The 27,776-nt window shown below is 44.8% G+C and overlaps 1 protein-coding gene across 1 annotated transcript; it reads left to right on the plus strand.

Annotated features, from left to right (window-relative positions):
* The first annotated feature begins 13,529 nt into the window (after positions 1 to 13,529).
* Positions 13,530 to 25,106, plus strand: LOC123129932 (cytochrome P450 709B2-like). The gene is made up of 6 exons (XM_044549896.1): positions 13,530 to 13,847; positions 14,062 to 14,285; positions 14,891 to 15,141; positions 15,230 to 15,641; positions 15,846 to 15,868; positions 24,641 to 25,106. The coding sequence occupies exons 1-6, from the start codon at positions 13,589 to 13,591 to the stop codon at positions 25,044 to 25,046; spliced, it is 1,575 nt and encodes a 524-aa protein (XP_044405831.1). The 5' UTR covers positions 13,530 to 13,588; the 3' UTR covers positions 25,047 to 25,106.
* The last annotated feature ends 2,670 nt before the right edge of the window (positions 25,107 to 27,776 follow it).

A 27,776-nucleotide genomic window follows, 5' to 3' on the forward strand; every position in this document is an offset into this window, starting at 1 on the left:
GCGATCATTTGTGATAAGGGGCTCTCCGGGTGAAGTATTTACGAGAACCTAGAGTTAGAGTTAGCAAAATCATTTAACTCAAATAGAAGAGAGATTAGAATCCCAGAGTATAGGTCGAGGAGTAAAAGATTCTGATACCACCCAGATGGCGACGTGGGACCGTAAGGCACACAACCATGTTAGTAAAAGTTTTGTAATGTCTAGACTCAACTTCGGCCAAGGAGTGTGGAAGGGGGATTCCTACAGGCAGTTGGCTCTGATACCAACTTGTGACGCCCCCGATTCAATCGTACACTAATCATACATGAAAACATGTACGATCAAGATCAGGGACTCACGGGAAGATATCACAACACAACTCTACAAATAAAATAAGTCATACAAGCATCATATTACAAGCCAGGGGCCTCGAGGGCTCGAATACAAGAGCTTGATCATAGACGAGTCAGCGGAAGCAACAATATCTGAGTACAGACATAAGTTAAACAAGTTTGCCTTAAGAAGGCTAGTACAAACTGGGATACAGATCGAAAGAGGCGCAGGCCTCCTGCCTGGGATCCTCCTAAACTACTCCTGGTCGCCGTCAGCGGGCTGCACGTAGTAGTAGGCACCTCCGGTGTAGTAGGAGTCATCGTCGACGGTGGCGTCTGGATCCTGGGCTCCAACATCTGGTTGCGACAACCAGGTAGAAGGGATATGGGGAAAAGAGGGAGAAAGCAACCATGAGTACTCATCCAAAGTACTCGCAAGCAAGGAGCTACACTACATATGCATGGGTAAATGTGTAAAGGGTCATATCGGTGGACTGAACTGCAGAAAGCCAGAATAAGAGGGGGATAGCTAATCCTGTCGAAGACTACGCTTCTGGCCACCTCCATCTTGCAGCATGTAGAAGAGAGTAGATTGAAGTCCTCCAAGTAGCATCGCATAGCATAACCCTAACCGATGATCCTCCCCTCGTCGCCCTGTGAGAGAGCGATCACCGGTTGTATCTGGCACTTGGAAGGGTGTGTTTTATTAAGTATCCGGTTCTAGTTGTCATAAGGTCAAGGTACAACTCCAAGTCGTCCTGTTACCGAAGATCACGGCTATTCGAATAGATTAACTTCCCTGCAGGGGTGCACCACATAACCCAACACGCTCGATCCCATTTGGCCGGACACACTTTTCTGGGTCATGCCCGGCCTCGTAAGATCAACACGTCGCAGCCCTACCTAGGCACAACAGAGAGGTCAGCACACCGGTCTAAATCCTATGGGGCAGGGGTCTGGGCCCATCGCCCTTTGCACACCTGCACGTTGCGAACGCCGCCGGAAGCAGAACTAGCCCCCTTAATACAAGAGCAGGCTTACAGTCCAATCCGGCGCGCGCCACTCAGACGCTGACGTCACGAAGGCTTCGGCTGATACCACGACGTCGAGTGCCCATAACTGTCCCCGCGTAGATGGTTAGTGCGTATAGGCCAGTAGCCAGACTCAGATCAAATACCAAGATCTCGTTAAACGTGTTAAGTATCCGCGAACACTGACCAAGGCCAGGCCCACCTCTCTCCTAGGTGGTCACAACCTGCCCTGCCGCTTCGCCACAAAGATCCACACAGAGGGCCGTTGGGACAAAGGTTCTTTCAGCCCCCAATCCGTGAATCACTCGCGGGTGCTCCACAAGCCGACCCGTCTTTAGTCACCACATGTATCCTGTATAAAGTATATAGTATATACCCGTGATCACCTCCCGAGTGATCACGACCCGATCACGAGTGTCCGACCCTTGTAAGTAACACTTGATGATGTTCATTGATTTAACAAATTGATCCTACTTAGCCATATATGAATTAGTACAACAATTTGCCTGCAAAATTCAACCTTTTTATTTACCTCGAGCAAAAGGCACACAATTGTAGTGTTCTAGAGCCAATTTTGCCATGTGTTACTTTGTAGGTCGTTGATAATTATAGTAGTGCTTATTTATTCTTATCTATATATCGCTTACTGGATTCAAATAATTTATGCAATAGAACTAGTGTTCATCCCAGGCTTTGCTTAATCATATTTTGTGTTGTGCTTTCAATTGTTTTTTTGTTTTGTTTTATGCCATATGCGGCCGGTGCTTTGTGGAGATAGGTTGTAAAGGATAAACAGTTCATAATTGATCAGTATATTAGCTTTTGCTTTCTCCTGTCTCATGTTTGCTAAATGATGACTTCTTTTTTCTGATTGTATGCTGTGTGAGGTGATGACAAGATATTTTCCTGGTTGCTAATGTTTTTGTTGGTTATATACAGATCAGAACCATTCAACGTTCAGCGAAAATATGGCGAAAATATGTTTTTAGCCATTTTCCAAATGGACTTAAAACTGTAAAGAATTGGGAGAAAAAATATATACCAAAAAGTTTCGCATTTGTTCAGGCTTTCCAACGCCATATGGTTTGCTGCATTCGGACGTACGGTTAAAAAATTAGCACAAAAATACGAACTTGATGAAACTTGGACCGTTTTCTAAATTACTCTTAAAGCGTTCAAAATTAAAAAAAATTCAACATGAAAAAGTAGCGCACTTTCATAAGCTTTACAAAGCCATATCATTTGCCTCAATTGGATTAGCTGTTTAGAAATGCCATCGAAAATACGAATTGGCTGTTTGGTTTGTGAAATCCTACGATTTTCCAAATTACTCTTTAACCATAGGGAATTAGAGAAAACTTTCAACATGTGTAAGGAGCAGTTTTGCAGCAGCTTTCCAACATCATATTATTTGCCTCATTCCGATATATAGTAATGCTAAACTAAGCGTGAGTGTAGAATAGGTTATTCTACACCCCAGTAATAGTATATACAAAATATAGTAACACATAATATAAAATATAGTAATTTTTGTAAAAATGTAGTAAATTACAAACTTAGGTGGTAAAAAAAATTCTTTGCCGAATTACTACATTTTATACACTATTTTACTAGATTTTGTACACAGCGTTACTAGGGGTGTAGAATAAGCTATGCTACACTCACGCTTAGAATAGCGTTATATATGGCCCAGCACGCCATGCATGGTCATTTATTCCATATATGTACAAATTATGTATGTATGAAGTCATTTATCTTGTATGTTCCCGTTAGATTTTTATAAATATATACCCATAATTTAGTACGTCTGCATTAGAGTTTTCTCTATGTATATATCCAGAATATTTATTTAGTATGTACCAATTAGATTAGGTATGCAGGGACTCATTTATTTAGTACACACTCATTAGATTTTTTAGTACGTATATAACCAGAATATTTAGTATGTAACGCATTCGATTTTTCTGTATGTATATACCCAGAATGTTTAGTAATGCCCATTAGATTATGTATGTACGGATTCACTTATTTAGTTCGTACCCATTAGATTATGATTGTACGGATTCACTTATTAATGTATCTATATATCCAGAGTACTCAATATAAGGAAACATTCATATGGTGTCTACCCAATTCATCTTGTTGAGGCGAGGTCGGATTCAAGATTGATTTCGAACAGTTCGACATGGCTCATTCTAATACATGCCTAATTAATTTGGTTGATCTAAATCTATATCAACGTACTCTAGCATTTATATAAGTAAACATTGTTAATGCACATACTCACTTCATAGATCTGAGGTCATGCCTGGATTCAAGATTGATCTCGAATAGTTCGACATGTCTCATTATGATGCATATCTAATTATTTTTCTTGATGTAAAGATTTATGGAACATACTCTACGTTTTATACAAGTAAACATTCATATGGTGCAAATTCAATAAAAAGTACTAAGATCAAGCCCAGATTCTTTTTATACAAGTAAATATTCTGACGGTGTAGGCTCACTCCGACAAGCTAAGAGCCAGCCTGGATTCAAGTTAGGGACCAATGTTGGATACAGCTTTTGATACATATCTATGTAATTTTGTCGACTAATGCTTTGTCCAACACGTTGTAATGTTTATATAAGTAAACATGTTTATGGTGCTTACCCACTTCATTGAGTTTAGATCAACCCTGAATTCATGCTCGAGCTCGAATTGTTGGAAATGGCTCATTTCGATACATAGAGTGTACTTAACTATTGATATAGTAAAATTCTTATGGTGTAGACGCACCTCATTGATCTAAGCTCGAGCCTGTAGATAGAAACTACTTGGTCTGATGTACTTTTTAAAGCTAGTTAACCTGGTTATTAAAAAAATCTGTAGTCTTTTTTTTATTATCCCAAGTTATATATTTTTACTACTAGCTTAGACCAGGGGTGTTGTGTGGTGTGGCCTTACAGCGTACATGACCTCACCATCATAGGTTCCAATGCATTCCAAACGTATTTTCTGACATATGAAGGGCTTCTTTGATTAAAGGAATTGCTAGAGAAATTTTGGAGAAATATGATCCTTAAGAATTTTTTCTATGTGGGTTGTTTGATTCATAATATAGCAATCCATAGTTATTTAGGAGAATTTTAATCCACTCCAACCTCTTGTTTAGATTTTTATGCTTACTCTATGTACAAAAAATGTATCTTAGAATCTGGTAGTATTGAAGATGGCATGACGTTCATTCTTGAGTTTTTCATATTCCTGCATTTTAGAAACGGCTGAGCATTTGGAAAGGAAAGTTGCTCTCTATTGGAGGACGATTGGTTTTGGTCAATTTTGTTCTCACAAACATCGTTTTCGATATACTCCTTTTTTTTACTTCCAAACGGGGCTCTGCAAAGGACTAATTGACTATTAAGGATGCATGTTATCTTGGCATATAGACAGTGTAAATAAACAATATAGGCTACCAAAGTGATGTGTGATTTGTCGACCAAAATACAAGGGAGAAGTTTACATATTTAGGACCTCCACATAAAAAACAATGTCTTACTTAGTAAATTGTTCTTCAAGCTCCTTACTGAGGATGGTGTCTGGCAAACACTCCTTCTAATAAGTATTTCGACCCAAAAGCAGTGTCTCGGCCATGTTGGAAGCCCGAAGATTTGCATTTCGGGGATTGTGTGACGCCGGCAAAGAAACACATCTCCTACTTTGGATCTTTCACGATAAATGATGACTTTGAAATTTTCTTCTCGGAGGAAACGTAACTATGAAATGCCACTGTCAGAACAGTAACCTTGTACATCATGGTATGCAATAAGAATGGTTTCTTTGCACAAGTGGATAAGGCATTGTACCTCAACTCCTCCCTATTTTACATATCATTTAGGTGGGATTTTATCCTCTCCGGTTTTGTGTCATGGCAACATCTTCTATCCCATATGGATTTGATTAACCTAACACAAGGATTGGATATCTTTCACTGGACCTTGAAAACAAATGGGTACTTTATAGTCAGCTCTATGTACCCCATGCTTTGGCACTCGGAGATTGCAATGGACAATAATAATAAAATTTGGTAATTGAATATCCCACTTAATGTGATTATTTTTATGTGCTATCTTCGCAGAGGCGTTGTACTGACAATGAACAACCTCACTCGCCAGCAGAAGCAAGGAAGCAAGAAGTGTAGTTTTTGGACTCACGACAAGTCAATCAAACACCTTTTCATTCAATGGATGTTTGTCCATTCGACATGGTCAGTAATCTAAGAAGTGCTAAATTTGTATCTCCCCAAAAGTGTTGCTAATATATATGGTCACTGGCTTGACGAAATATAAAAAAACGGTACTCTAATAAGGGTGGCAGTGTTTATCTTACTATGCTGACTTTGGCTATGTAGAAATAATTTTATTTAAATAGGTGGAAGTTTTTCTCTCATGCAGGTTATCAACGGTTATACACATTGGCTTCATATATGGTCTACGATATACCTAATGGAATTCCAACAGTTGTTCATGGTGGTGTGTATGCTGCTGGAGCAGGGGGGCAGGGAGTTTTTTAGTCAACATGGGTGGCTGCATATCATCGGATAGGACCACCACCTTCCATTACAAAAGCACAATTTTGCTCTCATATGATTTTACTGTTGCGACTATGTTCTTTTTATATTATGTGAGACTTTTTTTTACTAATTACTATGGAGCATATGCCATGCAACCATTATTACTCAAAAACAAGTAATTGCAACAATAACAAAAAGAAAGAAATGAAACTATACAAAACTATATACAAGTAAGGAAAACCTACCTCTAGAAAGTAGGCCTCCCCCCTAAAAAATGGCTCATTGTCAATAATCCAAATGTTCTAATCAGCAGCTAGGACCACATCAAAGGGGTGGGGGGTGGGGGGTGTACAAAATCTTTTATAGTAGCCATGATGCAATCTCTTATAGAAGATGCAAGACCCCATGAAATCTGCAAATAGTGTCAGATGCAAATACAAAAACTGTAGGAAAAGAAGAAATGATCTCTATATTCGTGATTGCAAAGGGCATAGTACACAGTGATGTTCATCATAAGTCATTCTCCAATTCCTATGCAACAACAATATCTTGTACTAGGCCTGTCATTGACCAGGAGCTAGAAAAAAAACCTTAATTTTCATTGTGCATTTTCTCATCCAAATCTACTTGCAAGGGTCATCAACTGGTAGATTACTATGCATGAGCTAGTTGAAACTCTTTGTTGGATAAGGACCATGCTTATCCAAGACTATTCCGCAGATAATAAGAATCATGCATGGTTTCAACAGAGGGTGGAAGGAAAAAAATTTGTCTCTTGATAGAGGTGTCAAACTATTTTGCAGATACTGAAGATCCTGGATGTCAAAAGTCGAGATAATCCCCCATATTGACCCAGACAACAGTAAAGTTTATATAACCATCACTTAGCTTCATCACATCTCTCCACCAAAAGGATCCTTGGAGGAGAGTGGCATGTGGAAAAAAACCATCATAATATGAATTCGAAATTAAGAAGACACAAGGAACATAGTCATTGGTGTAGTATTTGTGACTTGCTTAGTATGTAAAGCTTTATTCTTGATTTGAAGGTTTAGAACTCCCAAACAACCATTTATCTTGTGTTTGAAGACCATAGACCAGGCATCAAGAGATTGCTTTGGGGAGTCACCATATGGTCAGTCCTCTCCAATTGCTTGATAATCGTAGGAGGTAACTGAAGACTGCATGGATTATAAATAGGCATGGAAGACAAAGCGGGCCGAAGAAGCTGCAAACGAGCACCCTTAGAGAGAATAGAAGAACTACCAGTGAGTCTTCTTTCTATTCCATCCACCTTGTGAGACTATTAGTTTTGGTTGTGTGCATCCTAGTCATGGAGCAGCCAGGTGTCACTCATTATGATGTGTGTTGGCTTGATGCTACATTATGAGTTAAAGATCCCTTTATCAAATAAAAACACTAACATGGTGGTAGAGATGGATCCAAAGGCCGTGCACGATGAGGGCGTTTGACTGTATGATCAGTACTGTTGATATTTATTAGGTGGATTCATATTGCTGAGAAATTGATAGTTATATGTTGCTGTCAAAATACCCTTCCATAATAAGATCTCAATATTTGTGTCTCAAACAGTACCATTTTTATGGTACATAAATGTTGAAAGCATCATGTAACTAGAACTACCTCCACACAAATGGAATGTGTAATGTATCATTTTCCGGTCCAGCTAGCAGCTAGATCCTTCCATTAGTTGTTGGAAAATAGTAGCAGTTTACGTGCTCGGCGCTGCTGCTCTAAAACGGCCATTGTTGAATCAGAATCATGCGTTACAAAATATAAAGTGATACCGCAGGTGGCTTGACGTGTAGGAAGAAGAGTACAATACTATTTAGTTAGCAGTCGATTTGATCTGAGGTGATTGCTATCAAAAGGTCCATCTCACCTATAAGATTTCAATGTTTTTGGCCCGCAAAATACCATTTTGTATGGCACATGACTGTTCTTTTTAAGTAGTACTATACACATACCCATGCCACACGCTCATGTCCATCATGTTGCTGGCTGATTGATTTGTTTCATATCGTTGTGGCTGCCTGCTTCAATTCCAATGCATGAACAAACATATTTTTGGCTGAGTTGTGTTGGTAATGGCATTTTATGATGCAACAAGATGGAATACCATGGGTGAGTCGCAGCAACTTGGGTCGTGTTGTGGATACTCCATGCAATGGCCTGAAATATCTTTTGCATAAGTTACGGATAGTTCGTCGTGGTGATTAGTTTCCATGTGTTTACATGAAAAGGTGCAACTGATCACATTGGCTTCCAAAGGAATTTCAACTTAACCATATTGTATTTTGGATTGTTCCCTTCTCCTTCTTAGAAAAAACTGGCCCGAGCCTTGTTAAATTGCTCATGCACACAGCAAAGAAACAAGCCCATAGAATTCATAGGAAGGTAAACGGTTTTCGCTAGGCGGACTGGTGCGCCTCGCGCAGGTCGCTCGTGCGCTGTTCGATCTCTAAGATCGTGTGTTTCCTTCATATTTTGTCTCATCTGTCCTCATCCTCGCGCACCATGATTTTCTATGGGCCCACGTGCCTTACCAATTTTTTCCACCAGTTCCTGCACGGCGAGTTGTGACGTCGATGGCGCAGCTACGTCTTTGATACCCTTGCTCCCTGATGGCCTGATTGATTACTACGTCCAAGGTGCTTGGGAAGGAACCGTTGGTACTCCTTTCTGGCGAATTGGCGATGTCCTTGGCATAAGTTTCAAGGATTCAAGAGTGAGGCTCATGATGGCCGGGTTGCGAGGTGGAGGGTGGCACAGTTTTGTGACAGGCGAACGGTTGCTGCACTTTGTCAAAGTGAAAATTCCGGAAATTAACTTACTTTCAGAACAGTACCTGGCTTCACACAGTGGTTCACACGGGTGCTGGCGTCGCATGGCCCTCGGTCGTTGTTGTTGTTCATAGCAGGGGGTGCATCCACCTACCGTTCCTGCACTCTGACACGCAGTTTTTTAGGTGTTGACACGCAGTTGTTTAGCTGGTGCATGTGTTGTAGGCCCGGCCTATTGGGCTAGGCCAATGGGGGTGCATATGCACCTAAGAAAGAGAGGGTGACCTTACAATGTCGTTTCCTTTACAAAAAATTGAGAATATTTCCCTTCAATTTTTAAACAACTAAAAAACGGAATTGTATAATAATGTAATAAATCTATCAGTTAAATTCAACCTCATTCGTTCTGTCATTTTTATTTCATATATGTATCGCTATGAGTAAATTTGATGGTCAATGAATTAAAAGTAACCTCGCAAAAAATGAATTAAAAGTAGTAATGTTTTGGATGAAGAAACCATTCTTTTAGTTTTATTATTAATATTATTTGTACTCACAAGCATATGGAGGCGTGCATTGCATGTGCACTTTTACTATTGAGACAAATCTGGAGATCGATCGGGATTTTAGTGGTCCTACGTGGTGCGTGCTATTTTGGCTGTCTGGTTTTCTTATTGTGAAGAATATTCGGCTCCCTGCTGCCATCACAAGAAATACCCTTCCATAATAAGATCTCAATATTTGTGTCTCAAACAGTACCATTTTTATGGTACATAAATGTTGAAAGCATCATGTAACTAGAACTACCTCCACACAAATGGAATGTGTAATGTATCATTTTCCGGTCCAGCTAGCAGCTAGATCCTTCCATTAGTTGTTGGAAAATAGTAGCAGTGCACGTGCTCGGCGCTGCCGCTCTAAAACGGCCATTGTTGAATCAGAATCATGCGTTACAAAATATAAAGTGATACCGCAGGTGGCTTGACGTGTAGGAAGAAGAGTACAATACTATTTAGTTAGCAGTCGATTTGATCTGAGGTGATTGTCATGTAAAATCATCTAGAATATCATGAAATAAACGTTGTACGTCAAATAGCAGCACCACATGGTCATCTTGTTGATTTGAAGCTTGTTATATGTTGCTATCAAAAGGTCCATCTCACCAATAAGATTTCAATGTTTTTGGCCCGCAAAATAGCATTTTGTATGGCACATGACTGTTCTTTTTAAGTAGTACTATACACATACACATGCCACACGCTCATGTCCATCATGTCGCTGGCTGATTGATTTGTTTCATATCGTTGTGGCTGCCTGCTTCAATGCCAATGCATGAACAAACATATTTTTTGGCTGAGTTGTGTTGGTAATGGCATTTTATGATGCAACAAGATGGAATACCATGGGTGAGTCGCAGCAACTTGGGTCGTGTTGTGGATACTCCATGCAATGGCCTGAAATATCTTTTGCATAAGTTACGGATAGTTCGTCGTGGTGATTAGTTTCCATGTGTTTACGTGAAAAGGTGCAATTGATCACATTGGAATTAATAATGCCCACCTTTAGCTTTTGGCTTCCAAAGGAATTTCAACTTAACCATATTGTATTTTGGATTGTTCCCTTCTCCTTCTTAGAAAAAACTGGCCCGAGCCTTGTTAAATTGCTCATGCACACAGCAAAGAAACAAGCCCATAGAATTCATAGGAAGGTAAATGGTTTTCGCTGGGCGGACTGGTGCGCCTCGCGCAGGTCACTCGTGCGCTGTTCGATCTCTAAGATCGTGTGTTTCCTTCATATTTTGTCTCATCTGTCCTCATCCTCGCGCACCATGATTTTCTATGGGCCCACGTGCCTTACCAATTTTTTCCACCAGTTCCTGCACGGCGAGTTGTGACGTCGATGGCGCGGCTACGTCTTTGATACCCTTGCTCCCTGATGGCCTGATTGATTACTACGTCCAAGGTGCTTGGGAAGGAACCGTTGGTACTCCTTTCTGGCGAATTGGCGATGTCCTTGGCATAAGTTTCAAGGATTCAGGAGTGAGGCTCACGATGGCCGGGTTGCGAGGTGGAGGGTGGCACAGTTTTGTGACAGGCGAACGGTTGCTGCACTTTGTCAAAGTGAAAATTTCGGAAATTAACTTACTTTCAGAACAGTACCTGGCTTCACACAGTGGTTCACACCGGCTGCTGGCGTCGCATGGCCCTCGGTCGTTGTTGTTGTTCATAGCAGGGGGTGCATCCACCTACCGTTCCTGCACTCTGACACGCAGTTTTTTAGGTGTTGACACGCAGTTGTTTAGCTGGTGCGTGTGTTGTAGGCCCGGCCTATTGGGCTAGGCCAATGGGGGTGCATATGCACCTAAGAAAGAGAGGGTGACCTTACAATGTCGTTTCCTTTACAAAAAATTGAGAATATTTCCCTTCAATTTTTAAACAACTAAAAACGGAATTGTATAATAATGTAATAAATCTGTCAGTTAAATTCAACCTCATTGGTTCTGTCATTTTTATTTCATATATGTATCGCTATGAGTAAATTTGATGGTCAATGAATTAAAAGTAACCTCGCAAAAAATGAATTAAAAGTAGTAATGTTTTGGATGAGGAAACCATTCTTTTAGTTTTATTATTAATATTATTTGTACTCACAAGCATATGGAGGCGTGCATTGCATGTGCACTTTTACTATTGAGACAGATCTGGAGATCGATCGGGATTTTAGTGGTCCTACGTGGTGCGTGCTATTTTGGCTGCCTGGTTTTCTTATTGTGAAGAATATTCGGCTCCCTGCTGCCATCACAAGAAATACCCTTCCATAATAAGATCTCAATATTTGTGTCTCAAACAGTACCATTTTTATGGTACATAAATGTTGAAAGCATCATGTAACTAGAACTACCTTCACACAAATGGAATGTGTAATGTATCTTTTTCCGGTCCAGCTAGCAGCTACATCCTTCCATTAGTTGTTGGAAAATAGTAGCAGTGCACGTGCTCGGCGCTGCCGCTCTAAAACGGCCATTGTTGAATCAGAATCATGCGTTACAAAATATAAAGTGATACCGCAGGTGGCTTGACGTGTAGGAAGAAGAGTACAATATTATTTAGTTAGCAGTCGATTTGATCTGAGGTGATTGCCATGTAAAATCATCTAGAATGTCATGAAATAAACGTTGTACGTCAAATAGCAGCACCACATGGTCATCTTGTTGATTTGAAGCTTGTTATATGTTGCTATCAAAAGGTCCATCTCACCAATAAGATTTCAATGTTTTTGGCCCGCAAAATACCATTTTGTATGGCACATGACTGTTCGTTTTAAGTAGTACTATACACATACCCATGCCACACGCTCATGTCCATCATGTCGCTGGCTGATTGATTTGTTTCATATCGTTGTGGCTGCCTGCTTCAATTCCAATGCATGAACAAACATATTTTTGGCTGAGTTGTGTTGGTAATGGCATTTTATGATGGAACAAGATGGAACACCATGGGTGAGTCGCAGCAACTTGGGTCGTGTTGTAGATACTCCATGCAATGGCCTGAAATATCTTTTGCATAAGTTACGGATAGTTCGTGGTGGTGATTAGTTTCCATGTGTTTACGTGAAAAGGTGCAATTGATAACATTGGAATTAATAATGCCCACCTTTAGCTTTTGGCTTCCAAAGGAATTTCAACTTAACCATATTGTATTTTGGATTGTTCCCTTCTCCTTCTTAGAAAAAACTGGCCCGAGCCTTGTTAAATTGCTCATGCACACAACAAAGAAACAAGCCCATAGAATTCATAGGAAGGTAAACGGTTTTCGCTGGGCGGACTGGTGCGCCTCGTGTAGGTCGCTCGTGCGCTGTTTGATCTCTAAGATCGTGTGTTTCCTTCATATTTTGTCTCATCTGTCCTCATCCTCGAGCACCATGATTTTTTATGGGCCCACGTGCCTTTCCAGTTTTTTCCACCAGTTCCTGCACGGCGAGTTGTGACGTCGATGGCGCGGCTACGTCTTTGATACCCTTGCTCCCTGATGGCCTGATTGATTACTACGTTCAAGGTGCTTGGGAAGGAACCGTTGGTACTCCTTTCTGGCGAATTGGCGATGTCCTTGGCATAAGTTTCAAGGATTCGGGAGTGAGGCTCGCGATGGCCGGGTTGCGAGGTGGAGGGTGGCACAGTTTTGTGACAGGCGAACGGTTGCTGCACTTTGTCAAAGTAGATAAATAAGGTTTGTCGCTTGAGAGCGCTAAAACACATTTACAAACTAAGATGGAATTCTGCTGACATCAGCATTTTTGTTATTAACTCATTATGTACTGCGTGCATGCATACATAATGAAATATGGTAGAGAGAAATGGAAGCAAGGAACCGCGTGGTGGTGATTTGGTGTGTTTGGTAGATACGTACACTATGTATACATAAAGTTCATTGCGTATCACACTCTAGTAGAGCTAATAAAGAAAGGATAAGAGTTCATTGCATGTCACACTCTATGTAGAATTTTGTAAATACATCAATTTGTATCGCCAAGTAAATCACGGGTCGGAAATGATGAGAGTTAGCCACCAACCGAATAGTGTTGGAGGTGACCGTGGCCTCACACCTAGAGTAGGCAAGTGGACGGACGCACAACCCCTATCTTGGAATGGTGCAAATTGTCCGCATCCTAAATTCTGTTGCGTACGTGCGAGTCCTGCGGACCATACGTACGTGTGATCTGCCATCCGTTTGGACTTTCTTGGACTGCCGTTTCGTCCAGGATTACGCCAGCTGACCAACTCGGCTCGACCTTCTCTGATAAAGGCATGGCACCGATGCTGCCAACCGCACGGCTGGGTTTCAGTGAGATAGAACCTTTGATCACACGCCTTACCAGTCTCTTGTGGCATGGCTGCCCTGCAGCTTGCCGCCCTCCTTGCCCTGCTGCTCGCACTGTGGCGTCTCGTGTGGCGGCCGCGCGCCGTGGGGCGGTCGTTCGTGAGGCAGGGGATCCGAGGGCCGCCCTACACGTTCCTGGCCGGGTCCTTGCCGGAGGCGAAGCGGCTGCTGATCGCTGGCCGGAGAGGCGTGCCGCCCCTCGACGCCGGGTGCCACGACATCATGCCCATCCTGCTGCCGCAGTTCCACAGATGGGTTGCCGATTATGGTAAAGTACTAACGGTAAATGGCTTCTTTAGATTAAACTGATAGCTACCTATTCCCAAACTCCTCGAGGAACTGAATCTTCCTTTCGATATAATATGATCCTACAAGCTAGGATTGAGATGGTTGGTCGTTGCATATCTAGTTGCAACATTATCCTTAATCATATTTAATTAATTCTCGGATATAGTATTCATAACTTTTTTTTGTTCGTTCAGGCAAAACGTTCCTGTTCTGGATCGGGCCGATCCCCGCCATCTTCTCTATCGACCTGCAGCTGATAGAGCAAGTTCTCACAGACAGGACGGGCCTGTATCAGAAGGACTTCATGATCCCCGTGCTCAAATCCCTCTTCGGCAATGGCGTCATATTGATAAATGGTGACGATTGGAAGCGGCACCGGAAAGTAGTCCTTCCTGCTTTCAACTATGAGAAGATCAAGGTTAGAGCATGGTCAATAGTATAGTCAGGCGATAGCTATTCTTTTGGGAAAAACTTATGATCCATTTATCAGACATCATGGCAAAACAAAGAACACAAAAAGTAACAAAAATGCACAGAAAAGATGATAATTATTCAATAACATTAAGGACCTGTTTGGTCCAATAAGTCACCTGACTTATAAGTCAGGTGACTTAAAACCAGTGACTTATAAGTCATGTCTGTTTGTTTGTCACCTGACTTATAAGTCACCTGAGCACACCTTCCCATCTTGTTTTTAATGTAAAGGTGGTGGGATCCATGCAAAAGGGGGTGATTTATAAGTTTTAAGTTGGGGTGAAGCAACTTATGACTTGTAAGTTGGGGTGACTTATAAGTTAGGTCTGTTTGGCAAAATAAGTCACTTTTTGCACTTTTCGACTTATAAGTTGGTGACTTATTTGAAACCAAACAGGGCCTAAGGTTGATCACAAGGTTGGCTATTAGATTAGTCTTAATTATACTTGCATTTATAGATTTCTCCTATAAATGCACGTGAGGTGTGAGCATTATTAGTGTTGTAACTTCTAACACTACACATGGGCTAATGATTTAACCCGTGTGTAGAGCATGTCAGCGGTGACGGCAGAGGTCACAAGGCAGATGATACAGCAATGGGGCGAGCAGATACACCAAAGCAACAGCGACAAGAAAGCAGCTGAGATAGACATGATCCACGCCTTCAACGACCTGACTGCCAAGATCAACGGCCGCGTCGCCTTCGGCACTACCCACCGGGATGTCGAGGAGGTCATCGTCTTGATGCGGGAGATGCAAAAGATCGCCACTGCGGCCATGCTCGATGCTCCAATACTCTGGTAGAGTAATAGTAGTATTTGCTTACAGACCAGTTCTGAATCCAAGCTCATGACATTAACCATGTTAATCTTATGCCGTTCAATTCAGGTATCTGCCGACTCGGCGTAACTTGCACGTTCGACGCCTGAACAAACAGCTGAGAAGCAAGATCATGTCGATCATGCAGGCACGGCTGGCCGCAGATGGAGCCAAATATGGTCGACGAGACACCGGCGGCTGCGGGGACGACCTGCTCGGGCTGTTGTTAGAGGCGTGGACACCGCACCGGCAAGTGAGGGGCGGCGATACGCTGACAACTGACGAGGTGATTGATGAGTGCAAAACCTTCTTCGCCGCAGGGCAGGAAACCACGGCCACCCTCCTCGTCTGGGCCATGTTCCTGCTTGCCGTGCACCCCCAGTGGCAGGACAAGGTCAGGGAAGAGGTCCTCCGGGAGTTCCCCGGCGGGGAAAGCGACGATGTGGTACCCAACGCGGATGTTCTCGCCAAACTGAAGCTGGTGCGTACATTTCAACTGTCAATGTCATTTTTCCTATATTTTCGTACGAATGTATTCGGTATCATAAATGCTCACATTGTTTCTATAAAGTTGATCAAAGTTTACAAAATTTAACTGTTGAGATTTTTTGTATGTAGTGTAATTTTGCAAAGAGGGAATAACTAATGTGTTGTGAGCATGCACTGTGACTTTTAACTTATGCAGCTACACATGGCATTGCTCGAGACATCGCTGTTGGAAATATGCCCTAGAGGCAATAATAAAAGTATTATTATATTTCTATGTTCATGATGATTATCTTTTATTCATGCTATAACTGTATTATCCGGAAATCGTAATACACGTGTGAATACAAAAACCACAATATGTCCCTAGTGAGCCTCTAGTTGACTAGCTCGTTGTGATCAACAGATAGTCATGGTTTCCTGGCTATGGACATTGGATGTCGTTGATAACGGGATCACATCATTAGGAGAATGATGTGATGGACAAGACCCAATCCTAAGCATAGCACAAAGATCGTATAGTTCGTTTGCTAGAGCTTTGCCAATGTCAAGTATCTCTTCCTTTGACCATGAGAGCGTGTAACTCCTGGATACCGTAGGAGTGCTTTGGGTGTATCAAACGTCACAACGTAACTGGGTGACTATAAAGGTGCACTACAGGTATCTCCGAAAGTATCTATTGTTTTATGCGGATCGAGACTGGGATTTGTCACTCCGTATGACGGAGAGGTATCTCTGGGCCCACTCGGTAATGCATCATCATAATGAGCTCAAGGTGACCAAGGTGTTGGCCACGGGATCATGCATTACGGTACGAGTAAAGTGACTTGCCGGTAACGAGACTGAACAAGGTATTGGGATACCGACGATCGAGTCTCGGGCAAGTAACGTACCGATTGACAAAGGGAATTGTATACAGGGTTTGATCGAATCCTCGACATCGTGGTTCAACCGATGAAATCATCGAGGAGCATGTGGGAGCCAACATGGGTATCCAGACCAAGCTGTTGGTTATTGCCCGAGAGTGGTCTCGGTCATGTCTGCATGTCTCCCGAGCCCGTAGGGTCTACGCACTTAAGGTTCGGTGACGCTAGGGTTGTTAGGAAGACTAGTATGTGACTAGCGAATGTTGTTCGGAGTCCCGGATGAGATCTCGGACGTCACGAGGAGTTCCGGAATGGTCCGGAGGTAAAGTGTTATATATGGGAAGTTGTTAAACGGGCACCGGAAAGTTTCGGGGTCATACTGGTATTGTACCGGGACCACCGGAAGGGTTCCGGGGGTCCACCGGGAGGGGCCACCCCTCCCGGGGGGGCACTTGGGCTGCGTGGGGATAGCAGCCAGCCCCTAGTGGGCTTGGCGCGCCCCCCCTTGGGCCCATGCGCCTAGGGTTGGGGGGGAAACCCTAAAGGGGGCGCACCCCCCTTGCTTGGGGGGCAAGCCTCCCACCCCTTGGCCGCCGCCCCCCTCTAGGGTTTCCCTAGAGGGCCGGCCCCCCTTGCTCCTTCTCCTATATATAGAGGGGTGAGGGGAGGGCTGCTACACACCACAACTCAAGGCGCAGCCCCTCCCCTCCCCAACACCTCTCCTCCTCCGTACGTGCTCGGCGAAGCTCTGTCGGAATACTGCTGCACCAACTGCACCATGCCGTCGTGCTGCCCTTGGAGCTGCCTTCCTCAACCTCTCCTTCCTCCTTGCTGGATGAAGACGGAGGAGACATCTCCCATCCCGTACGTGTGTTGAACGCGGAGGTGCTGTCCGTTCAGCACTTGGACATCGGTGATCCGAATCACGTTCGAGTACGACTCCATCATCACCATCCCCTTGGCAAGCTTCCGCTCGTGATCTACAAATGGTATGTAGATGCAAACTCTCTCCCTTGACTCGTTGCTTAGATGAACTCATAGATGGATCTTGCTGAAACCGTAGGAAAATTTTTAATTTTCTGCAACGTTCCCCAACAGTGGTATCAGAGCCAGGTTTATGCGTAGTTCTCTTTGCATGAGTAGAACACAATTTTGTTGTGGGCGTGGATCTTGTCAACTTACTTGCCACTACTAGTCTTTTCTTGCTTCAACGGCATTGTGGGATGAAGCGGCCTGGACCAACCTTACACGTACGCTTACGTGAGACCGATTCCACCGATTGACATGCACTAGTTGCATAAGGTGGCTGGCGGGTGTCTGTCTCTCCCACTTTAGCTGGAGCGGATTCGATGAAAAGGGCCCTTATGAAGGGTAAATAGAAGTTGACAAAATCACGTTGTGGTTATTCGTAGGTAAGAAAACGTTCTTGCTAGAACCCAATTGCCGCCACGTAAAAGATGCAACAACAATTAGAGGACGTCTAACTTGTTTTTGCAGCGATTGATCATGTGATGTGATATGCCAGAAGTTGTGATGAATGATGAATTGTGATGTATGAGATCATGTTCTTGTAATAGGATTCACGACTTGCATGTCGATGAGTATGACAACCGGCAGGAGCCATAGGAGTTGTCTTTATTTTTGTATGACCTGCGTGTCATTGAAGAACGCCATGTAACTTATTTTACTTCATTGCTAAATGCGTTAGTCATAGAAGTAGAAGTAGTCGTTGGCGTGACAACTTCATGAAGACACGATGATGGAGATCATGATGATGGAGATCATGGTGTCAAGCCGGTGACAAGATGATCATGGAGCCCCGAAGATGGAGATCAATGGAGCTATATGATATTGGCCATATCATGTCACAACTATATAATTGCATGTGATGTTTATTATGTTTATGCATCTTGTTTACTTAGGACGACGGTAGTAAATAAGATGATCCCTTACAAAAATTTCTAGAAGTGTGCTCCCCTAACTGTGCACCGTTGCTACAGTTCGTCGCTTCTAAGCACCACGTGATGATCGGGTGTGATGGATTCTTACGTTCACATACAACGGGTGTAAGACAGTTTTACACAGCGAAAACACTTAGGGTTAACTTGACGAGCCTAGCATGTGCAGACATGGCCTCGGAACATGGATACCGAAAGGTCGAACACGAGTCGTACGGAAGATACGATCAACATGAGAATGTTCACCGACAATGACTAGTCCGTCTCACGAGATGATCGGACACGGCCTAGTCGACTCGGATCGTGTAACACTTAGATGACTAGAGGGATGTCTAATCTAAGTGGGAGTTCATAATTTGATTAGAACTTAATTATCATGAACTTAGTCTAAAGCCTTTGCAAATATGTCTTGTAGATCAAATGGCCAACGCTCATGTCAACATGAACTTCAACGCGTTCCTAGAGAAAACCAAGCTGAAAGATGATGGCAGCAACTATACGGACTGGGTCCGGAACCTGAGGATCATCCTCATAGCTGCCAGGAAACAATATGTCCTAGAAGGACCGCTAGGTGACGCTCCCGTCCCAGAGAACCAAGACATTATGAATGCTTGGCAGTCTCGTGCTGATGATTACTCCCTCGTTCAGTGCGGCATGCTTTACAGCTTAGAACCGGGGCTCCAAAAGCGTTTTGAGCATCACGGAGCATATGAGATGTTCGAAGAGCTGAAACTAGTTTTCCAAGCTCACGCCCGGGTCGAGAGATATGATGTCTCCGACAAGTTCTACAGTTGTAAGATGGAGGAAAACAGTTCTGTCAGTGAACACATCCTGAAGATGTCTGGGTTGCACAACCGTATGACCCAGCTGAACATTAACCTCCCAGATGAGGCGGTCATTGACAGAATCCTCCAATCGCTCCCACCAAGCTACAAGAGCTTTGTGATGAACTACAACATGCAGGGGATGGAAAAGACCATTCCTGAAGTGTTCTCAATGCTGAAGTCAGCAGAGGCTGAAATCAAGAAAGAACATCAAGTGTTGATGGTCAATAAGACCACTAAGTTCAAGAAGGGCAAGGGTAAGAAGAACTTCAAGAAGGACGGCAAGGAGGTTGCCGCGCCTGGTAAGCCAGTTGCCAGGAAGAAGTCAAAGAATGGACCCAAGGCTGAGATTGAGTGCTTTTATTGCAAGGGGAAGGGTCACTGGAAGCGGAACTGCCCCAAATACTTAGCGGATAAGAAGGCCGGCAACACCAAAGGTATATTTGATATACATGTAATTGATGTGTACCTTACCAGTACTCGTAGTAACTCCTGGGTATTTGATACCGGTGCCGTTGCTCATATTTGTAACTCACAGCAGGAGCTGCGGAATAAACGGAGACTGGCGAAGGACGAGGTGACGATGCGCGTCGGGAATGGTTCCAGAGTTGATGTGATCGCCGTCGGCACGCTGCCTCTACATTTACCTACGGGATTAGTTTTGAACCTTAATAATTGTTATTTAGTGCCAAGTTTGAGCATGAACATTGTATCTGGATCTCGTTTAATACGAGATGGCTACTCATTTAAGTCCGAGAATAATGGTTGTTCGATTTATATGAGAGATATGTTTTATGGTCATGCTCCGATGGTCAATGGTTTATTCTTAATGAATCTCGAGCGTAATATTACACATGTTCATAGTGTAGATGCCAAAAGATGTAAAGTTGATAACGATAGTCCCACATACTTGTGGCACTGCCGCCTTGGTCACATTGGTGTCAAGCGCATGAAGAAGCTCCATGCTGATGGACTTTTAGAGTCTCTTGATTATGAATCGCTTGACACATGCGAACCATGCCTCATGGGCAAAATGACCAAGACTCCGTTCTCCGGAACAATGGAGCGAGCAACCAACTTGTTGGAAATCATACATACCGATGTGTGCGGTCCAATGAGCGTTGAAGCTCGCGGAGGATATCGTTATGTTCTCACTCTCACTGATGACTTAAGTAGATATGGGTATGTCTACTTAATGAAACACAAGTCTGAGACCTTTGAAAAGTTCAAGGAATTTCAGAATGAGGTGGAGAATCAACGTGACCGAAAGATAAAGTTCCTACGATCAGATCGTGGAGGAGAATATTTAAGTCACGAATTTGGCACACACTTAAGGAAATGTGGAATCGTTTCACAACTCACGCCGCCTGGAACACCTCAGCGAAACGGTGTGTCCGAACGTCGTAATCGCACTCTATTGGATATGGTGCGGTCTATGATGTCTCTTACCGATTTACCGCTATCATTTTGGGGATACGCTCTAGAGACAGCTACATTCACTTTAAATAGGGCACCGTCTAAATCCGTTGAGACGACACCGTATGAATTATGGTTTGGGAAGAAACCTAAGCTGTCGTTTCTAAAAGTTTGGGGATGCGATGCTTATGTCAAGAAACTTCAACCTGAAAAGCTCGAACCCAAGTCGGAAAAATGCGTCTTCATAGGATACCCTAAGGAAACTGTAGGGTATACCTTCTACTTAAGATCCGAAGGCAAGATCTTTGTTGCCAAAAACGGATGCTTTCTGGAAAAAGAGTTTCTCTCGAAAGAAGTAAGTGGGAGGAAAGTAGAACTCGATGAAGTACTACCTCTCGAACGGGAGAGTGGTGCAGCTCAGGAAAATGTTCCTGTGATGCCCACACCAACTGAAGAGGAAACCAATGATAATGATCAAGGTACTTCGGATCAAGTTGCTACTGAACTTCGTAGGTCCACAAGGACATGTTCCGCACCAGAGTGGTACGGCAACCCTGTCCTGGAAATCATGTTGTTAGACAACGGTGAACCTTCGAACTATGAAGAAGCGATGGCGGGCCCAGATTCCAACAAATGGCTAGAAGCCATGAAATCCGAGATAGAATCCATGTATGAAAACAAAGTATGGACTTTGACTGACTTGCCCGATGATCGGCGAGCGATAGAAAACAAATGGATCGTTAAGAAGAAGACGGACGCGGATGGTAATATCACCATCTATAAAGCTCGACTTGTCGCTAAGGGTTATCGACAAGTTCAAGGGATTGACTACGACGAGACATTCTCTCCCGTAGCGAAGCTTAAGTCCGTCCGAATCATGTTAGCAATTGCCGCATACTATGATTATGAGATATGGCAGATGGACGTCAAAACGGCATTCCTTAACGGGCATCTTAAGGAAGAGCTGTATATGATGCAGCCGGAAGGTTTTGTCGATCCTAAGAACGCTGACAAAGTATGCAAGCTCCAGAGATCCATTTATGGGTTGGTGCAAGCATCTCGGAGTTGGAATATTCGCTTTGATGAGATGATCAAAGCGTTTGGGTTTATGCAGACTTATGGAGAAGCCTGCGTTTACAAGAAAGTGAGTGGGAGCTCTGTAGCATTTCTCATATTATATGTGGATGACATACTCTTGATGGGAAATAATATAGAATTTCTGGACAGCATTAAGGCCTACTTGAACAAATGTTTTTCAATGAAGGACCTTGGAGAAGCTGCTTATATATTAGGCATCAAGATCTATAGAGATAGATCGAGACGCCTCATAGGTCTTTCACAAAGCACATACCTTGATAAGATTTTGAAAAAGTTCAAAATGGATGAGTCCAAGAAAGGGTTCTTGCCTATGTTACAAGGTGTGAGATTGAGCTCAGCTCAGTCACCGACCACGGCAAAAGATAAAGAAGAGATGAGTGTCATCCCCTATGCTTCAGCCATAGGATCTATTATGTATGCCATGCTGTGTACCAGACCTGATGTAAACCTTGCCGTAAGTTTGGTAGCAAGATACCAGAGTAATCCCGGCAAGGAACACTGGACAGCGGTCAAGAATATCCTGAAGTACCTGAAAAGGACAAAGGACATGTTTCTCGTTTATGGAGGTGACGAAGAGCTCGTCGTAAAGGGTTACGTCGACGCTAGCTTCGACACAGATCTGGATGACTCTAAGTCACAAACCGGATACGTGTATATGTTGAATGGTGGAGCAGTAAGCTGGTGCAGCTGCAAGCAGAGCGTCGTGGCGGGATCTACATGTGAAGCGGAGTACATGGCAGCCTCGGAGGCAGCGCATGAAGCTATTTGGGTGAAGGAGTTCATCACCGACCTAGGAGTCATACCCAATGCGTGGGGGCCAATCAAACTCTTCTGTGACAACACTGGAGCTATTGCCCTTGCTAAGGAGCCCAGGTTTCACAAAAGGACCAGGCACATCAAGCGTCGTTTCAACTCCATCCGTGAAAATGTTCAAGATGGAGACATAGAAATTTGCAAAGTACATACGGATCTGAATGTCGCTGATCCATTGACTAAACCTCTCGCGCAAGCAAAACATGATCAAGACCAGAACTCTATGGGTGTTCGATTCATCACAATGTAACTAGATTAGTGACTCTAGTGCAAGTGGGAGACTGTTGGAAATATGCCCTAGAGGCAATAATAAAAGTATTATTATATTTCTATGTTCATGATGATTGTCTTTTATTCATGCTATAACTGTATTATCCGGAAATCGTAATACACGTGTGAATACAAAGACCACAATATGTCCCTAGTGAGCCTCTAGTTGACTAGCTCGTTGTGATCAACAGATAGTCATGGTTTCCTGGCTATGGACATTGGATGTCGTTGATAATGGGATCACATCATTAGGAGAATGATGTGATGGACAAGACCCAATCCTAAGCATAGCACAAAGATCGTATAGTTCGTTTGCTAGAGCTTTGCCAATGTCAAGTATCTCTTCCTTTGACCATGAGAGCGTGTAACTCCTGGATACCGTAGGAGTGCTTTGGGTGTATCAAACGTCCCAACGTAACTGGGTGACTATAAAGGTGCACTACAGGTATCTCCGAAAGTATCTATTGTTTTATGCGGATCGAGACTGGGATTTGTCACTCCGTATGACGGAGAGGTATCTCTGGGCCCACTCGGTAATGCATCATCATAATGAGCTCAAGGTGACCAAGGTGTTGGCCACGGGATCATGCATTACGGTACGAGTAAAGTGACTTGCCGGTAACGAGACTGAACAAGGTATTGGGATACCGACGATCGAGTCTCGGGCAAGTAACGTACCGATTGACAAAGGGAATTGTATACAGGGTTTGATCGAATCCTCGACATCGTGGTTCAACCGATGAAATCATCGAGGAGCATGTGGGAGCCAACATGGGTATCCAGACCCCGCTGTTGGTTATTGCCCGAGAGTGGTCTCGGTCATGTCTGCATGTCTCCCGAGCCCGTAGGGTCTACACACTTAAGGTTCGGTGACGCTAGGGTTGTTAGGAAGACTAGTATGTGACTACCGAATGTTGTTCGGAGTCCCGGATGAGATCCCGGACGTCACGAGGAGTTCCGGAATGGTCCGGAGGTAAAGTGTTATATATGGGAAGTTGTTAAACGGGCACCGGAAAGTTTCGGGGTCATACCGGTATTGTACCGGGACCACCGGAAGGGTTCCGGGGGTCCACCGGGAGGGGCCACCCCTCCCGGGGGGCCACTTGGGCTGCGTGGGGATAGCAGCCAGCCCCTAGTGGGCTTGGCGCCCCCCCCCCTTGGGCCCATGCGCCTAGGGTTGGGGGGGAAACCCTAAAGGGGGCGCACCCCCCTTGCTTGGGGGGCAAGCCCCCCACCCCTTGGCCGCCGCCCCCCTCTAGGGTTTCCCTAGAGGGCCGGCCCCCCTTGCCCCTTCTCCTATATATAGAGGGGTGAGGGGAGGGCTGCTACACACCACAACTCAAGGCGCAGCCCCTCCCCTCCCCAACACCTCTCCTCCTCCGTACGTGCTCGGCGAAGCTCTGTCGGAATACTGCTGCACCAACTGCACCACGCCGTCGTGCTGCCCTTGGAGCTGCCTTCCTCAACCTCTCCTTCCTCCTTGCTGGATCAAGACGGAGGAGACGTCTCCCGTCCCGTACGTGTGTTGAACGCGGAGGTGCTGTCCGTTCAGCACTTGGACATCGGTGATCTGAATCACGTTCGAGTACGACTCCATCATCACCATCCCCTTGGCAAGCTTCCGCTCGTGATCTACAAGTGGTATGTAGATGCAAACTCTCTCCCTTGACTCGTTGCTTAGATGAACTCATAGATGGATCTTGGTGAAACCGTAGGAAAAATTTTAATTTTCTGCAACGTTCCCCAACAATCGCGTCTCTACCCTCCAGTTGTGTACATACAACGGAAAGCTGCCTCCGACACCGTCCTCGGAGGCATCAAAGTACCCCAGGGAACAATCATATCAATCCCCATTGGCATGCTACATCGAGACAAGGAAGTTTGGGGCCCCGACGCCAACGAGTTCAACCCCATGAGGTTCGAGCAGGGCGTCACAAAGGCTGCCAAAGACTCCAAGGCGCTCTTGACTTTCTCTCTAGGCCCGAGAGTGTGTACTGGTCAGAACTTTGGCATCGTGCAAGTGCAGGTTGTCATGGCAATGATCCTCAGCAAGTTCTCCATATCCCTCTCCCCGGCATATGTTCACAAGCCAAAGTATCTTCTGTCTTTGACACCCAGGCTAGGGATGCCTCTCATTTTGAGGAATCTACTATAGATGGGTGAGAAAGTTTGCTAATTAAACTCATTGTAACGCATGAGAGTAAATTCATTATAATTTCAGTGTCTTGCTTATGGTACGACATTCTACATAATCGATTTGGAGATGTAACCAATTATGCATGCAGAGATCATATCAACTTGGAGTAATAGACGAATCTTCTTGGATACAAATGTTAAAACCAGGATATTGGGGCAACTGCACGACACCCTTGAGGGGTGTGGCTATCTCATTATATATAAGTACCAAAGGGTACAAGTACAAGTACAACACGTATACACAAGTCTACGTATACATATACAGTCTAACACCCTCCCTCAATCTTAACTGTGGCCTGAAGTACAAACTAAGTTAAGATTGTGCCTGCAGCCTACAAACTGTGGTTGTGGAAGAGGCTTCGTGAAGATGTCGGCAAGTTGATCCTTTGATGATATGAACTTGATGCTAAGCAGCTTCTGTGCAACACGCTCTCGAACAAAGTGATAGTCAACCTCAATATGTTTTGTCCGAGCATGAAACACTGGGTTAGATGATAAGTATGTAGCACCAATGTTATCACACCAAAGCACTGGAGAATGAACCGAAGGAACTCGCAACTCCCTCAGCAAGGACCGAACCCAAATGATCTCAGCTGTCGCATCAGCAACTGCTTTGTACTCGGCTTCTATGCTGCTGCGAGACACCGTAGCCTGCTTGCGAGCATTCCAGGCAATCAAGTTGGGGCCAAGAAACAATGCATACCCCCCCGTGGATCGCCGGTCATCAGGACTACCAGCCCAGTCTGCATCGGAGAAGGCTGAGATCTCATAAGACGGCGCACACTGGAGGAGCAAACCATGGGATGCAGTGAGACATATATAACGCAGAATGCGCTTCACAACTGACCAATGGGATGTTGTGGGCGCATGAAGAAACTGACAGACACGATTGACTGCATAAGAGATGTCTGGTCTGGTGATAGTAAGATACTGCAGGCCTCCAACAAGACTGCGGTACTCAGTGGCATCATCAGAGGAGAGAGGGTCTCCATCAAAAGCAGACAACCGATTAATGGCAGACATAGGAGTAGTGACAGGTTTACACTGCAGCATACCAGCATGACGCAACAAATCCAGAGCGTACTTCTTCTGAGTAAGAGTGACTCCAGCAGAAGACCGTGAAACCTCCAGACCAAGAAAGAAGTGCAGAGCACCGAGATCCTTGACAGCAAAATCACCACTCAATGCAGCCACAAGACGGTCTGCCGCAACATCTGAGGAACTGATGAGAATAATATCATCAACATAGACCAGTAAATACATCGTAACCTCAGGGCGTTGAAGAAGAAACAGTGATGTGTCAGTAGTAGAAGGAATGAACCCAAGTGCCCGCAAAACCGAACCAAGACGTGCATGCCAGGCACGGGGAGCCTGCTTAAGACCATAGAGCGCCTTAAAAAGACGACAGAGATGATTAGGACGTGCAGGATCCACAAACCCTGGTGGCTGACGCATATAAACCTCCTCCTCCAGAACTCCATGCAAAAAGGCGTTCTGCACATCAAGCTGACGGAGAAACCATCCTCGAGTAACAGCAAGGGATAGTAGTAGACGAATGGTAGTGAGCTTGATAACTGGACTGAACGTGTCTTCATAGTCAAGATCATACCTCTGTTTGAAGCCCTTAGCCACAAGCCTTGCCTTGTAACGCTCGATGGAGCCATCAGCATGCCGTTTAACTTTAAACACCCACTTAGAGTCAATGATATTGTCTCCAGACACTGGAGGAACAAGCTGCCAGGTGTCATTCTTCAGCAATGCTTGAAACTCCTGTTCCATCGCGGCATGCCAGTGGGGAATGCCTAGTGCAGCCTGAAAGTGGCGAGGCTCAGCAGTGGGATCCGCAGCAGTATGAGCCATGCACGCGGCGAGCCACGCAACAGTCCCATCGGTCCGAATCTTAGGCTGAAAGACACCGGTCTGACTGCGCGTGCGATGTCGAGGAGCAGCAGGTTGTGGTGGCGACGCAGGGCATGATGTAGGCGACGAAAGAGGCGACCCCGAGTCGGCAGGGCTCACGCCAGAGCCACCGGGCGTCGGAGAGGCGGGCGGTGTCGCGCCCGACACGGCCACGTCGCCCAGGTCCACGCCGGAGCCGCTGGGCGCAGAAGGAGCAGGCGATCCTGGGGTGGCCGGCCGGGTGGCCGGCCCAGCGGGAGCCGAAGCCGGCCCATGCGGGCATGGCGTGGCTGGCCCAGCAGCGACCTCCTGCGAGGCCATCTCGGGCGACTCCCACGAGGCGGGCGAGGTCGACGCTCGCGGAGCGGCGTCGAGCGAGGCAGCCGCGGGCGCAGCTCTCGCGGGTTGCGGAGTACCGCCCGGTATGCATGCCCCATGCACGCGATCATCCTCCGGACGCGCCGGTGCTTGTTCCTCAAGGAGCTCGAGACGAGTGCCACGGCCAACACCTGCAGCATGGTTAGGGAGCAACACAGGAGCATATGCAACATCCACAAATTGATCAGGCACAGGTGTGGTAGAAGAAGCGTCTGGCATAAGAGTGATAGAGGTATTCGTAAGTGCACGAAAGGGAAACACATTCTCATCAAAAACAACGTCACGAGAAATGTAAACGCGATTGGTGGGAACATGTAGGCATTTGTACCCTTTGTGAAGGGAACTATACCCAAGAAAAACACACTTTTTCGACCGAAACTCTAGCTTATGTTTATTATATGGACGCAAATGA

Source organism: Triticum aestivum, chromosome 6A, assembly GCF_018294505.1.
Source record: "Triticum aestivum cultivar Chinese Spring chromosome 6A, IWGSC CS RefSeq v2.1, whole genome shotgun sequence".
Lineage (NCBI taxonomy): Eukaryota > Viridiplantae > Streptophyta > Magnoliopsida > Poales > Poaceae > Triticum > Triticum aestivum.

Excerpts from the sequence above, each read along its gene's own strand:
- LOC123129932 (XM_044549896.1), top strand. The coding sequence starts at position 13,589 with ATGGCTGCCCTGCAGCTTGCCGCCCTCCTTGCCCTGCTGCTCGCACTG. Across the intron at positions 13,848-14,061 it reads CAGATGGGTTGCCGATTATG|GCAAAACGTTCCTGTTCTGG; the intron begins GTAAAGTACTAA and ends TTGTTCGTTCAG. Across the intron at positions 15,142-15,229 it reads CTCGATGCTCCAATACTCTG|GTATCTGCCGACTCGGCGTA; the intron begins GTAGAGTAATAG and ends CGTTCAATTCAG.